The sequence below is a fragment of the Triticum aestivum genome, chromosome 4B (genome assembly GCF_018294505.1).
Source record: "Triticum aestivum cultivar Chinese Spring chromosome 4B, IWGSC CS RefSeq v2.1, whole genome shotgun sequence".
NCBI lineage: Eukaryota > Viridiplantae > Streptophyta > Magnoliopsida > Poales > Poaceae > Triticum > Triticum aestivum.
The window spans coordinates 615,161,449-615,176,746 of record NC_057804.1 but is presented as its reverse complement, the minus strand read 5'-3'; the positions used below and the strand labels follow the sequence as shown (position 1 = coordinate 615,176,746).

The following is a 15,298-nucleotide window of genomic DNA, read 5'->3' as shown; positions in this document are numbered from 1 at the left end:
TCTTCTCCTAGTCCTTAACCGCCGTCTTGATCTGATGATATCCAGAATAAGCATCCAAAAAACTCAGATGCTCACATCCCGCCGTAGCATCAATAATTTGATCAATACGCGGGAGAGCAAAGGGATCAGCTGGACAAGCTTTGTTCAAGTCCGTGTAGTCCACACACATACGCCAAGTGCCATTCTTCTTGAGCACTAGCACCAGGTTAGCCAACCATTCAGGATGGAATAGCTCAATAATGAACCCGGCCGCCAAGAGCCGGGCCACCTCCTCACCAACGGCCTTGCGCCTCTCCTCATTGAACTGCCCAAGAAACTGCTTGACCAGCTTATACTTAGGATCAATATTAAGAGTGTGCTCAGTGAGTTCTCTCGGTACACCCGGCATGTCGGAAGTCTTCCATGCAAAGATGTCCCGATTCTCACGGATGAACTCGATGAGCGTGCTTTCCTATTTGGGATCCAGATTGGCACTGATACTGAACTGCTTAGATGAATCGCCAGGAACGAAATCAACCATCTTGGTGTCCTCAGCCAATTTAAACTTCATCTCCGGCTCACGCTCTATGGTTGGCTTCTTCAAGGATGTCATGTCTGCCAGGTCAACATTGTCTTTATAGTACTTTAACTCTTCCGCAGCACAGACCGACTCAGCATAAGCAGCGTCGCCTTCCTCGCACTCCAAAGCCACCTTTCGACTGCCATGAATCGTAATGGTCCCTTTATGACCCGGCATCTTCAGCTACAGATAAACATAACACGGCCATGCCATAAACTTGGCGTAAGCCGGTCGCCCAAACAGAGCATGATACGGGCTCCTGATCTTGATCACCTCAAAAGTTAACTTCTCGGCTCTGGAATCATACTCATCTCCAAAGGATACCTCCAGCTAGATCTTGCCTACTGGGTATGCTGACTTACCAGGAACCACGCCGTGGAAAACAGTATTGGACTGCTTAAGATTTTTATCTGTTAACCCCATACGACGGAAGGTCTCATAATAGAGGATATTGATGTTGCTGCCTCCATCCATGAGCACCTTAGTGAACTTATACCCCCCCAACTTGAGGTGCTACCACCAAGGCCAAGTGACCCGGATTGTTAACCCGGGGCGGGTGATCTTCCCGACTCCACATAATGGCCTGCTCAGACCATCATAAGTATCGAGGAACTGTCGGCTCAACGGCGTTCACTGCTCTCTTATGAAGCTTCTGATCCCACTTATATAAACTTGTGGTGAAAACATGATACTGCCCACTGCTCAATTGCTTTGGTTGACTCTGATAGCCAGACTTCTGCTGCTGCTGCTAACCCCCTGGCCAGAATGTTGATTGTAGACGCCTTGACCACCCTGATTGAAATTGCCTTGATTGTTCTGGTGGCCCCGAATGCCGGAGCCAGAACCGCCACCTCCATTGTTCGGGCCATGAAAGCCGCCACCTCCTGAACCGCCACCCGACCCGTGATTACCATTGAATATGTTGGAATTTTTGAAGGCCTTCATGATAGTGCAATCCTTCCACAGGTGAGTAGCCGGCTTTTCTTCAGTGCCATGCTTCGGGGAAGGTTCATTTAACAACTGCTCAAGGGTAGGACCTGACCCGCCCGATCGAGGAGGTGGCCTCCCCTTATGCCGCTGATTGTTGCCCTGCGCATTGGTGTTAGCCACAAACTCTGAGCTGCCATCCGCCTTATGTTTATTGTTGCCGCCTTGATTCATCGGGCCAGGCTGAGGACCCTTAACATTGACGCTCTTCTTTCCCTTCCCTGCCTTCTCGTAGTCAGACTCGGGATCCTTGGTACTATCAGAGTTAGCATATTTAACGAGAGCTGGCATCAGCTGGCCCATGTCAGAACAATCGCGCTTGAGTCGCCCCAGTTTCATCTTCAGAGGCTCAAAACGGCAATTTTGCTCTAACATCAATACTGCAGAACCGGCATCCATCTTATCAGATGAATGTATTATCTCCTTAACCCGACGCACCCAATGGGTCATGGACTCACCCTCATGTTGCCTGCAACTAGTTAAATCCACAATCAACATGGGTTGCTTACATGTATCTTTAAAGTTCTGGATAAACTTCTCCTTTAACTCTACCCAGAAATTAACAGAATTAGGTGGCAATGCCTTCAACCAATTATGAGCCGTTACATCCAGCATCATGGTGAAGTACTTGGCCATCGCAGCAGCACTAACTTCTAGCAATTCCATGGCCCTCTCATAACTTTCAATCCACGCCGCCGGCTGCAAATCGGCCGTGTAATTAGGTACCTTACGAGGCCCCTTAAAATCCTTGGGCAACCGCTCGTTACGCAGAGCCGGCACTAACCAAGGCACACCCCCGGTCCTGGTGACCACACCTGACTCCATTGACGATGTCGGGTAAACCGGCAGGGGTTGATAAGCCGCCTGCTGAGCTGCTATTTCTGCTGCCTATTGAGCCGCCTGCTGAATTTACTGACGTACTCTGTCCTGATTATGCACATTAGGAGCCCCACCCTGTGCCGGGTCATACCCGCACGGCTGATTGCGGCGCTGGGCGTTGCTTGAAATGGCCGGCAAGTCTAGATGCCTGCTATAACTCTTGCTCCGGCTCGGACTTGGGGTTGAATGAATCCTGTCTCTACTATAAGAGTATGCCTCCTGTTGTGCTAAGGCTGTCTGAAGAAGATCTCTGACTCTTTGTGTTTCAACCGCCATCGGTGAATCGCCATCAGCTGGGAGAGCCGCCAGTCATGTTGCCGCCGCGATCATGTTTTCCAGTGGGTTAGAGTAATGACCCGGTGGCGTCGGCACATAACGGGGCGGAGCAGTATTCAGACGTGGGGGTCGCATAACATGTGGTTGAATCGGCGTGTTGGTCCCGGGCGATGTGACCTGATTTACTCCCGGCGGGTTACTGGGTCCCGCTCCGGGTGTCTGGAAAAGGTTCCTAGGATCATAAACCGGAGGCAGACGAGATTGAGCCTTCTGGTACCTTCTCCTCATAACTTCGTTTGACGCGTTCTGCTCCATCGTGAGAGAGTTGAGTGTCGGGGAGACTATCATTTGAAACACAAAAGCAAGGAGTTCATCATGAACACACCATCTATTACCTTTTGGAGGAGTGGTGTCTCCTAGATTGGTTAGGTGTCACTTGGGAGCCTCCGTAAGATTGTGGAGTTGAACCAAGGAGTTTGTAAGGGCAAGGAGATCGCCTACTTCGTGAAGATCTACCCAGGTGAGGCAAGTCCTTCGTTGGCGATGGCCGTGGTGGGATAGACAAGGTTGCTTCTTCGTGGACCCTTCATGGGTGGAGCCCTCCATGGACTCGTGCAATCGTTACCCTTCGTGGGTTGAAGTCTCCATCAACGTGGATGTATGATAGCACCACCTATCAGAACCACGCCAAAAATCTCTGTGTCTACATTGCGTTTGCCCTCTCCAAACCCTTCCCTTTTACCTTCATATGCAATGTTTTACTTTTCGCGGCCACACTCTTAGAATTGCATGCGTAGGTTGATTGCTTGACTTTTGCTAAGTTGCTAAAATCTGCCAAGACTTAAAATTGGGAAAAGGCTAGATTTTTATTTGGCCAAGTAGTCTAATCATCCCCCTCTAGACCTACTTTCGATCCTACAAAGTTCGGCCAGGGACCGAACACATTGAGCGATCCCGCGCTACTAACAAGTTGGTGGAAGAACTATGATGAACACGTAGAGCTATCCAAGTTTGGGCCACCATCTTGGTGTAACACCCTACACCTGCTCTGCTTTCTATTGTTGTGGTCTCAGGCTACAATGTGTCTCTTACAAGGTGGGAAAGATCGACCTCCAGCGAGGTCCCGATCCTCCCTTATTTCTACCACACAACCTGAAAGGTAAGGCGGTTTGAGTGGTTCAGGAGAATATCTATATCCCTACCTTAGCTTTAAAAGGTACTCCCTCTGTCCGAAACAACTTGTCCCAAGCTTGTCCCTCAAATGGATGTATCTAGTACTAAATTGGTGCTAGATACATCCATTTGAGGGACAAGATTTTTCGGATGGAGGGAGTACTCTCTAGCCTCCGTAGGGGTCTATAGCCTACCTGACTGACTTGTCCATTGGTCGTCCTGCACATTGTTGATGACCGCACACTAACCAGACAACGTCAACCGGTTTTCCAAAGTCAGACTTGATCGCTTCTGCTCCAAGCTTTGTTTGCAGGCTTAGTCCACTTCCGTACCTTCCGGCGGAACATCTTGTCTCGCCCCATGTGAGGTTCCCGGACACCTTCTCCCGGAAGGGGAGGTGCTATCGACTCTCCAGGGAGCTTCTTTCCTCGTTGCTTTATCTTCGCCTCTTCATGATACCTCTTGGGCCCTCGCGCTAATCCATCCAGGGGTCCGAGACACATCACACACATCAATGCATGTTATCACACAATATGAAATGAAAATTTGAAACATAGCCCAAAACACACAAAAATAAGAATTTCAGCATTGAATAGTACATAACATAAGTTGGGCTTGGATTTGGCCCATTTGTTATGGCAATGATGTGAAAATGTCATTTTTGTACGGCTCATGAAATATTTCAAATTTTGATATGAAATCTGTGTAACAACATACATTGATGGTGTGTCAATGTGCTAGATGTTTCTAGATTTTCTAAACATTTTAAAATATGCTACGACATTCAGTACACCGGTGGCACCACAAGGTGGGTGCACCAGATACATTCCCATGATTGTAAGTGCTCGTCCAATGCATTAAATCGAAATACAACAGACGAAGGCAAGCCCGTCAAGCTCATCAGATGCATCTCGACCATCGCGCCAGGGTCGGTCAGGTCACCCCTGCCACGAGCATGCGGGTCGTTCCCTTTGCAATTTCGTGTGTGGCATATCAGCTTCGTCTAGTCTATTTTACCTACCACACAGTGCTCTTTAATAATAGGGTCATATTACATATGTATGACTTACACACCTAACCCTCCATATACACCAAGTGTAATTTTAGTTTTTATACACATATTGAATACTAATTTCAACACATGTCCTGACAATGGACGCAGATTTCGTGACATAGAGTCACCTGACATTGGGCAATTGACATGTGGGCTAGTGACTAAATGAGCCACGTGTTTGTGACCCAAAGTCATGTGCCATTATGTCATTGAATCCTAATCCCCACACAAATAAGCAATTTCATCGTGACATTGCCTTTTGTGGTTGTCGCAAAGACATGTGTGTGCGGGCTACACGACAAAAGTGCGACTACAAACCAGTCATCCCATGAGATAAAATTCCTCACAATCACACAATATTAAAGCCAGCTGGATATATAAATCTGCCATGTCATCAAATGCTAGTTTTATTTGTTACTAGTATACTAGCTATTTGCCCATGCGTTGCAACGAGGCATAAATATTCTAGTGGTTCAACATCAATCATGTCCGGCATATACCTTACACTTACACTCAGCGTATTCTAGATTTTGAAAAGATTCAGTTTGATTTGAGTACGGGTAGGGGAAGGCAAGAAAATGTTTGATTTAGTTGAGGTTTTGTTAAGATTTGATCTTATTTGGGTATGGGTGGGAAGGCAAGAAGAGTTTTGATTGAGTTGAGTTTTTGGTAATAATTGATTTTATTTTTGTTTTATTGAGTTAATGCTTGACGTGGTTTTGGAAAGTATCAATTTTGTATCGATTATTTCAAGTTACTCTAATTACATTGGTTTTTCTTTTGTGTGGCATTTGTTGAGACTATTCAAAAAACCAAAATAAAACCGAAGTGAAGAGGGAGGTACGAAGAGGAAAACATAGGGACGCAGGTGGAGATGACGCTACCAACTCCCCTTTGATAGTAGAGATTTAGTAGTATAGATAAAAGAGTTGGCAACAATGTTGGATATTAAGTTAGTGTACAAACTGCTTTTTCTATTTCTCATGCATTTATAGCTAACTAATATGGATGTTGGCTATAAGGTTGGGTTGTAGATCACATGGCAACAAGATATAGCCAACAGTTGGCTCCATTATTGTTCATTCTTTTAATTATAACCTGCTTACATGACACCTACAATGCAAAAAAGAGAAGAGTGAGCTCTAATGCAAGAGTCAATTTCTACACGTATTGCTAAGCAAAATGAGTAAATTAATGAGAGGAAGGAGAAATATAGAAAATGGAAAAATACTAACCTAATAGCCAATCAAATTATATGTTATGGCACGGTAGAGCTATATCAAGTAGTTGGCTATATTATTACCAGTAATCCTAGACCTACGAAGACTAAGGCTGGCCATAGTGGTGGTATCTTAGCTAACATAGTAGATACCGTATCATATTAAATATTATGATACTTTATGTCTTGCATGGCAATAAATAAGATAATATATGATATTATTCTATGATATTATGCACTATAAAGATAGTATCATACACTAGTATCATAAACATGATACTAGTATATGATATATCCACTATAAGTAGCCTAACGCGAGTTTTATGTAACTTTCCATCAATACTTCTCTTCCCAAAATTTAAGTGGGATGGGGTCATCTTCTCCCTAAGGCTGGTCATAGTGGGGAGTATCATAACTTAGCCTAACCCCGGTCATAACTTGACAGTTGTCTAATCACGTAAGAATTGTGTAAAACCCTTTGGAGGTGTAGCATTACTCTATTATTATCATTATTATTATTATTATTATTATTATTATTATTATTATTATTATTGCTTTATTCTACACATGCTTCTGTTCTCTCTCATCTTTTCTTTTTTTCCAACTCATCAGAAATACAATATGACATTTTTTATAGTTTGCTTATATCACCTTGGTACACGTCCTAGTACAACGATTGAAAATAAAGAAACCGGAGTCCAATTTTTCTTTTCAAAGTCACACATTTCAAAACAGTGGTGGCAACAGCTACGTATAGGCACTGTTGTATAGATATTTCGCTGCCACCCACCCACGTATACCACAGCTACGATAAGTCCAAAGCGCCAGCCCGGCGGTATCTGAATCTCCCGTCAAGCAAAACAATGGCGTCACTGTCGACAACAGCAAGCACCACGATTCCAAATCCATCCGTATCTCAACCCTCTCGGCTGCCAGCTTAGCCTCTTGCTTCGATCATTACCTAGACTATACTTCCCAGTCCCAGTCCCCATGGATCACGCCTCTCGTGCATATTATAAGCGGACGAATCAGGTTGATCGCCCGGAGAGTTGAATCGCGAACATGTCTCGAGATCCACGACAGCTAATCATAGAGCAAAAGCAAACCCGCCCAACAGCCAGCACCGCTCACGTATCTCGTACACCGCGCCGTATTATACGTACGCACGCACATCGCCGGAGTTTTGTAGTGCTGCTGCTCGATGACACCACTGCGCTGATGTGACAGTACCGGTGTTCATATTTGTCCTGTGCGTCGACGTATCCCAGCCGGCTGGATCCCCATGTGCAGCAGCCAGATTCCGGTAGTACGTACATACCGCAAATAGTCAGAGCATAATATCGGCCAGGAAACTCCATGTAAAATGTTACCGTCTCGATCAAAGACTCTGCTGGCTAGCTAGATGACAAGAACGCATCAGAGTTTTATAGGCCCGAACTTACTTAAGTGAGTGAGTGATGTCTGTACACCACCTCCTACGATCATGGAGCTAGCGTGAGAGTTATAAACTCCTCATACCAGTCCCCGTCAAAAATAAAAATAAAAACTCATGCTACCCAGTTAGGGGAGGACAGTGGCTTGCCTCCGTACGCGTTGGTACATTTTTCTGGTGAAAAGTATGTATCATGCATCCATCTCGCCGTCTGTGATGACTAAGAAATGACAGACCAGTTACACAAGTACACCAGCGTGAGGTTCAGGTCCTCTCGTCACCATCGCCCACCTCGTGGTTCACACAATGGAACCATGGAAGGGAACCCCCGGTGTTCGCCTTGTTGATTTAGGTGGAGAACGGTCTCAGCTCTTTCTTCCTTCACCTCGTCCCTCTCTAGGGCTGGAATTCAAGTTGAGTCGAGCTTTAGAGCTTGTTATCTTAGCTAGCTCGGAAATTTGTAGACACATATTTTTTCTTCACAAATCTCGACAATCAACAATTTGCATTACAGGAACAGTTGGTGCACTTCACAGATGATGGCAATCAACAACGATGTTGGAACTTACTGCACGTCATTTGTGATAAATGAGCTAAATGAGTAACTCGCTAGCTCTGTTCGTTAAACTTGTTTTGTTAACACATTCAAATCAAAACTCGACTCGACGCATTAGTCATCGAGTTCGAGTCGAGTTGAGCCGAGTCACATGCTACTCGTTTTCGTGAGTTTCGAGTTTAAATCCAGCCCTATCCCTCTCTATACCCTTTTTTTGCAGAAACCCTCACTATACCTTGGTCATCTCCTTCCTCGCATGTTTTTCCTATTGGTCTTCTTTCTTTATCTCATTTCATCCATTGTTAGGCACTATTCACCTATTGTTGTCGACTATCGGTCACCTTTGTCAATAGCGAGCCGAGGAGTTGGTGAGCCCATCTAGCCACCTCTAGTGCACCCCTAATGTTTTCACTATTCGAAATCGGTCATATTCCTACTTTCTCCGCAACACTCTCCTTAATCCTTTGTGCATCCACGCGTAACAATCGCCTACTCCTTCTGATAAATCAACGATGAGCGAGTGATAGTTCCCTAAGACCAGCGGGTGAATGTTCACTCATTAGTTTATTCGTTACATAATGTAGGTATTGTTGTGAAGGACTTTGAGGAGGAAAGATGTAATGTGTGGCCATGACACACCTATCAACGACACAATAATAACAACAATTGCGTACTAATTAATTGTATAACTCACAAACAAGGGAAAGGCCGTGCCCTATAGAAGGAGCAACTAACGAAGGAGCACCTTCCAAAACACCAAACATATACTCCCCCCTTCCATCTATGTAGGGCCTAATGCGTTTTTCAAGATCGTCTTTGACTATTGATATGATTAATAATACATGAGATGTATAATGTGAAAATTATATCACTGGAAGCTCCTTTCACGTACGAATTTGACATATGCTTTGTGTAACTTGCATGTTATATATTATTGCTCTAACACTTGGTCAAAGTTAGCCTCGAAAAACACATTAGGCCCTATAGAGATGGAAGGAGGGAGTGCACCATCCGTCTCATAATATAAGAACGCTTTTTACACTAGGGTAGTGTAATATAGCTTCTTCTGGTTTGACGCGGTCTAGCAAGCAAACTCATTTTGCTGTTTGAAGAAGTTCAATCAAAGGCCGTTTCGTCAAAAAGAAGAAAGAAAAATAACAGCAGAGGAGCGAGGGAGAATCTTTCTTTCACCCACGGAATCACGGCTCACGGGTTCGCGGTCACAGCCACGGGCGGGGCCCAATAGATGCACGTTCTGCCCACGTCAGCCGTATGAGGGGAATTCCCGTCCTGCCCCTCCCGCCACGCCCAGGCCCGGTTGACTTCGGGCCCCCAGCCAGGCCCATTCCCGTCAACCAACCCTCCCCTCCCCGCCGAGCGCGCGCGCTCGAAGATTCCGTCGCCGTCGCAGTCGTCGTCGTGCGGATGCACAAACAAAGATGCAGCCGAGGAGCGCATGTCAGCAGCTCGTTGTAGGAGTAGAAATTGAGAGCGCACTCCGAGGAGGAGAGGCAGAGGCAGAGGCTACTTGCGCGCCGTCCTCAAGTACAAATCCACCACCCCCACCCCACCCCCACCCCCACCCCGGCCAGTCCACCAACCCACATCCTCCCGTACTACTCTACTACGTACGTACGTGCCCTCCCCACTCGCGCGCAGCCGCGGCTAACTTTATTCCTGGCGGCGGCATCGGCGGCGGGATCCATCTGGTACCGCACCGCGTACTCCTTCTCCTAGTGCCGTGCGTGCCCGAGAGGAACGGGAGAGTGATCCGGAGCCGCTCATCGACTGACTGCTTGTCGGCCGGGCCCTATCGCCATGGGAGATCGCCTCCGCGCGCCTCCGAGCTAGGTGAGCTGGGTTCGTCGACCGGCCCTCGGCGCCCGATCTGATCTGGTGGCCTGCTCTGGTGTTTCCTTGTCGTTTCCTTCCTCCTCCTCCTCCTCCTCCTCCTCCGTGGGGAAGATGAGAGGCCATGGCTACGGCTATGGCTATATAGCCAGGAGTAGGAGGGGCACTACTAGCGCGCGCTAGTCGGCCGGCGGCCAGCTAGTGGCACGACCACGACAACGTGGTGGGGGTTCACCGGGGAGGGAGGCTTAGCTGAGGTTGTCTACCGTCTCGTCTCTCTCTTCACTTTCTTCCCAGGGCGTGGCTGGGGCGGGGCGGGGCGGGGCTAGCTGACGGCGATGTGTCTCGCTTTCCATGATGTGGATGGGGATGTCTCGTCCGCTACCGCTACTTGCTCCTGCCTGCCAATGGAGTGGTGCGGCCGGGAACGGCTTCCCGCGAGCTAGTGGCGTCCGTCGTGGCAGCCATGCGCATCAAATCTTATTGCCTGCCTGCTGCTAGATTCCTTGGATTGCATCGTGACGAGATTTTCCCTCTCCTCTCTTTTTTCCCTTGTGCCCAGCGAGGAGTTGATCCGAGGTTCGTGGCTCCCGTCGCTCCGCCCCGTCCCCGTCGCCGGCCGGTTCCTTGGTTGGTGCGTATGCGGCGGAGGGTCTGAGGATTGCCGAGCGAGCTGGTTGTGGCCATGGAGCATCCGATGCAAAGGAGCGACGAGGGCGGCCTGCGGGGCAGCAGCATGCGTGCCGACATGGACGAGCTGGATCTCATGGAGGAGTTCCTGCTGGCGTCGCCCGGGCCCGACTTCCCCGAGTTCCTGCACCCCGGCGGCGCCTCGCCGAGCCCCTTCTCCCCGCTGTTCGACCTCGGCAGCACCATCACCACCGCCCCGGCCGCCGGAGGCGGCGACGACGACGGCGAGGACGGGGGCGAGGAGTCGCGCCGCGCGTGGCTGATCCAGCCGCAGGAGGCGCCGGCCTCGGTGAAGGAGCGGCTGGGGCGCGCGCTGCAGGGCATCGCGTCGCGGTCGCGCGGCGCGGCGGGCGAGCTGCTGGTGCAGGTGTGGGTGCCCACGTGCATCGGCGACCGCCAGGTGCTCACCACCTGCGGCCAGCCCTTCTGGCTCGACCGCCGCAGCGACCGCCTCGAGAGCTACCGCACCGTGTCCGTCAAGTACCAGTTCTCCGCCGACGAGACCTCCTGCGCTGAGCTGGGGCTCCCCGGCCGGGTCTTCGTCGGCCGCGTCCCCGAGTGGACGCCCGACGTGCGCCTCTTCACCGACAACGAGTACCCGCGCGTCCGCTACGCGCAGCACTTCGACATCCGCGGCAGCGTCGCCATGCCGGTCTTCGAGCGCCGCACCGGCGCGTGCCTCGGCGTCGTCGAGCTCGTCATGACCACCCAGAAGATCAACTACAACGCCGAGATCGACAACATCTGCAACGCTCTCAAGGTAGAGATCATGGCTCATTGCAAATCCCTTCTCATTACAACGCCGAGATCGACAACCGTGCGTATCATGTTATGCGCTTAACCTGTTCGATGAAATGCCCTTAGGGGGGAGATGTGATAACTACCGGGCACGCCGATCCCCGAAGTAATCAGCCTTTTCGCTCCTCCTTCCTTGATGATTCCCTTGTGTTCTAAAACTACATCTGTGAAAATTTTGCAGGAGGTTGATCTCAGAGGTTCTGATGTTTCGAGCGATCCTCGCGCACAGGTGGGCTCAAAGACACCAAGTTCATGGTTGTTTTGCGGGGTAATGCCGAAATGTTGGTATCCCTGACATAAGCTCTGCTTCATTTGTTGTCAGGTGATCGATGCTTCCCACCGAGCAATTGTACCAGAGCTCGTTCATGTTCTCCGAGCTGTTTGCGAGACCCATAAGTTGCCACTGGCTCAGACATGGATACCCTGCGTCTGCCAGGCCAAAAGGGCGAGCCGCCACTCCGACGAAAAATACAAGTACTGTGTCTCCACCGTGGACGAGGCGTGTTATGTCCGCGATGCCGCTATGACTGGCTTTCACCAGGCTTGCTCTGAGCATCATCTGTTCAGGGGCGAGGGTGTTGTCGGCACGGCGCTCGGGACAAACGAGCCGTGTTTCTGCCCGGACATAACTGCCTACAGCAAGGTCCAATACCCTCTCTCGCATTATGCAAAACTTTTCGGCTTAAGGGCCGCGGTGGCAATTCGGCTGCGAAGCGTCAAGACCGGGAGTATGGATCTTATCTTGGAATTTTTCTTGCCAAGCAACTGCATAAATAGTGAAGAGCAAGGGAGCATGCTCAATTCTCTGTCCAATACCATACAACAAGCCTCCTGCACACTGCGAGTTGTCGGCGTGAAAGAACTGGCGAATGACGGATCGCCTGAATCTAGCTCGCCGACCCCCCCAGAAGTTTGTGACAAGCCTGCTGAAATCTTGGATGAGCTCCATACTAGTGGCATCAATATTCCTGCAAGGACAAGATCAGTGGATGCTTCTGAGGAGGTATCTTCATGGATTGCAAGCCTTGTGGATGTTCAGAATAGTGGGGCGCAGGGAGAAACAGATTGTGGCCTGCCATTTGGATTAAGGAAACAAGAGGATGAAGGGTTTAGTGTAACAGCTGGCTGGCCAACTTCACCGGTGCTAGTACCTGAAGATAAAAGTTTCTTTCCAGGGTTTACAAAGCATGAAGAATATGAGGTCAAGGGTTCACCTTTTTCCAGTGATCGAAGCCTCTCAAACTCGGACAAAGTAATAGAGAAGCGGCGAACCAAAATCGAGAAAACTGTGAGCCTGCAAGAACTTAGGAAGCATTTTGCTGGTAGTTTGAAAGAAGCTGCAAAGAATTTAGGAGGTAACTTATGACTCTCTCAAAGTTTCTCTATTGTTCTTTACCTTTCTTTTTGTTGGTTGACTTGCATTTTCTCGGTTTGGACGAGTAGTCAGTAGATTTAGACAGCTTGCTAAAAAGTTGGCACCACAGTTCCGTCCTAATACCCGTATTTTTACTTGAGTAGCTTATATTGGATTGCAGTAATTGTGCTAAGTTTTAGGATCTAACATAGATAAGAAGTGTATAATTGGGCTGTCTGCTTCTTGCTATGCAATGGCCAGATTTTGTCCTTATTGCTGTTGTATCGCCTAGATCAACGTTTAGTCAATATATTTCCCTTTACCAGAAAAAGGGAGTGCGTTATCAAGCAGGCAGATTTAGGAACAGACTTCCTCTAATAAAATTAATTCTCAATAATTCAGCTGACGCTGATATTGCAGCAGCTTGCAACTGAAAGACATACTGGTCTTGTTTCTTCATTGACTATTTGCCATACATATAAACTGCCACTGTTTATGATTAACTATAGCTATTTTCTTTCTACCATTTGCTCCAGTGTGCCCTACTACATTGAAGAGAATATGCAGACATCATGGAATTGATCGTTGGCCATCAAGGAAGATCAAGAAAGTTGGGCACTCTCTCAAGAAATTGCAAATGGTCATTGATTCAGTACATGGAGCTGAAGGAACAGTTCGGCTGAGTTCGCTCTATGAAAATTTCACCAAGACTACATGGTCAGAAAGGGAGTTGCAGGGAGATCTGAGTTATCCAGCATCAGAGCAAAAGGTTCAGCTGGAGCCTTCAGTTCCTGATCGACAGTGCGAGAGCAGATTCAGTCCGCATACCTCCGGCTCAAATTCCCTCTCCTCCACCTACAGCCAGAGCTCAAATTCTAGCCTTGGCTGTTCCAGCGAGCCAAAGCCTCAACAACAGCAAAGCAGCGCTCCTCAGCTTGCGGTGAAGCAGGAATTTTTCATGGAGGAGAATCAGAGCTCGACACAGATGAAAGCTGCGAGCCATGACGAACTGCGGTTATTTACTGAAGAGAAACCCGTCACCCTTTGTAGGTCTCAGAGTCACATGCTATTCAGTGAACACAAACCAATGGCAAACATGTCAGGCATGCAAGAAGCTAAGCCTGATTCTCTCAAGATAAAGGCCATGTATGGCGAGGAAAGATGCATATTCCGGCTTCAGCCGAGTTGGGGCTTTGAAAAGCTAAAGGAAGAAATCGCAAAGCGGTTCGGCATTTCTCAGGAAGTTTATGACCTCAAGTACTTGGATGATGAGTCGGAGTGGGTTCTTTTGACATGTGATGCAGACCTTCTGGAGTGTATCGATGTATACAAGTCATCAAGTGCTAAAACAGTCAGGATCTCTGTGAATCCTGCAGTTCAACCGATACTCCGTGGTTCCTTCGGTTAACCCGATGTATACAATGCTTCTTCAACGTTCAAAAACAACCATCCCACCTTTCCAAGTAGTCAGTGTGCGTTGATATCGCCTCGGTTTTCGGTCATGGTGATAGGTACAGGCCACATTTGTAAATATTTGGAGTCTGTGGTCAAGATGCTTGGTGAGTTATCTGTCAGCCTGGTCTGTGATAACTGAATATGACACTTTGTACTTGTAGACTAGGTCATATTCGGCCATAGGGAAACTCGTTTACCACAGTTACCAAACTAGTGTACAGAATAGGGAAGAATAGGAATTTGTCGAAATGAAGCTTCGCATTAGGTCTAGAACTCATGTTCAGGTTACCTGGCAAATGTAAGTTCTTTCTGGGCTTGTTTGAACCGTCTTGCAATTCTGAAGCACCTTCAAGGTTTCAAACATTCGAAAGCTTGCTTGAAGGCATGCGCCGTGGAATTGAGAGAATTATGTCTCGTGCCTTCACGGGTCAGTTTGAGCGCCACGAAGATGCATCCTTTACGGCGCTGAAATGCCTTCTCTCTTGTGTAAGTATTGCTGGACTGAATTTTCTTTTCAGAAATATAAATCATTTCCCTTGTAAAATCCGATGGCACGGTTAACTGATCTTACTTGCATCCACATATTGCAGATGAGTATGATATGAGCAGTCGGATTGTTTAGCTGACAGTAAGAATGCATTCATCGATCAAGCTCATCTCTCATGTCGAAACTGCAATCCTGCTTGTTCCAGATCAGTGAAGGCTTTTTCGCAGCGTTGGTCATGTGTAAGGCAGGAGCCGTCTAGACTCCTAGACACAGCTTCAGGCCGTCAATGGTGCATAAAGATGTTTTCCTTTTCTCATATTTTTTTTCTTTGAGAACAATGGAATGCTAGAGTTTTTGGAGGTAAAATTACTAGCATCAAATTTACAGCTGTACATTTGCTTCAGAAATCAGAACCTGTATGCAACCGTATGTGATTGCTTTATAGACTGATGTTTCTTTTCTTCTTTTTCTCTCTGAATGTGCATCGAAATGTCGGTCGTTTCATATTTCAAGTCAAAAAAGTATACA

At 47.9% G+C, this 15,298-nt stretch overlaps 1 protein-coding gene across 4 annotated transcripts; it reads left to right on the top strand.

The window, feature by feature from the left end:
* Positions 1 to 9,720: 9,720 nt before the first annotated feature.
* LOC123093599 (protein NLP1) lies at positions 9,721 to 15,230 on the top strand. 4 transcript variants are annotated; one of them, XM_044515591.1, is made up of 6 exons: positions 9,721 to 9,844; positions 10,549 to 11,436; positions 11,656 to 11,703; positions 11,797 to 12,829; positions 13,365 to 14,769; positions 14,874 to 15,230. In XM_044515591.1, exons 2-5 carry the CDS (start codon positions 10,672 to 10,674, stop codon positions 14,234 to 14,236), a joined length of 2,718 nt encoding a protein of 905 aa, XP_044371526.1. In that variant the 5' UTR covers positions 9,721 to 9,844; positions 10,549 to 10,671; the 3' UTR covers positions 14,237 to 14,769; positions 14,874 to 15,230. The 4 variants fall into 4 exon arrangements, with proteins under 4 accessions (XP_044371526.1, XP_044371523.1, XP_044371527.1 ...); XM_044515588.1 differs by having other exon boundaries at positions 9,723 to 9,986; XM_044515592.1 differs by lacking the exon at positions 9,721 to 9,844 and adding an exon at positions 10,094 to 10,243.
* The last annotated feature ends 68 nt before the right edge of the window (positions 15,231 to 15,298 follow it).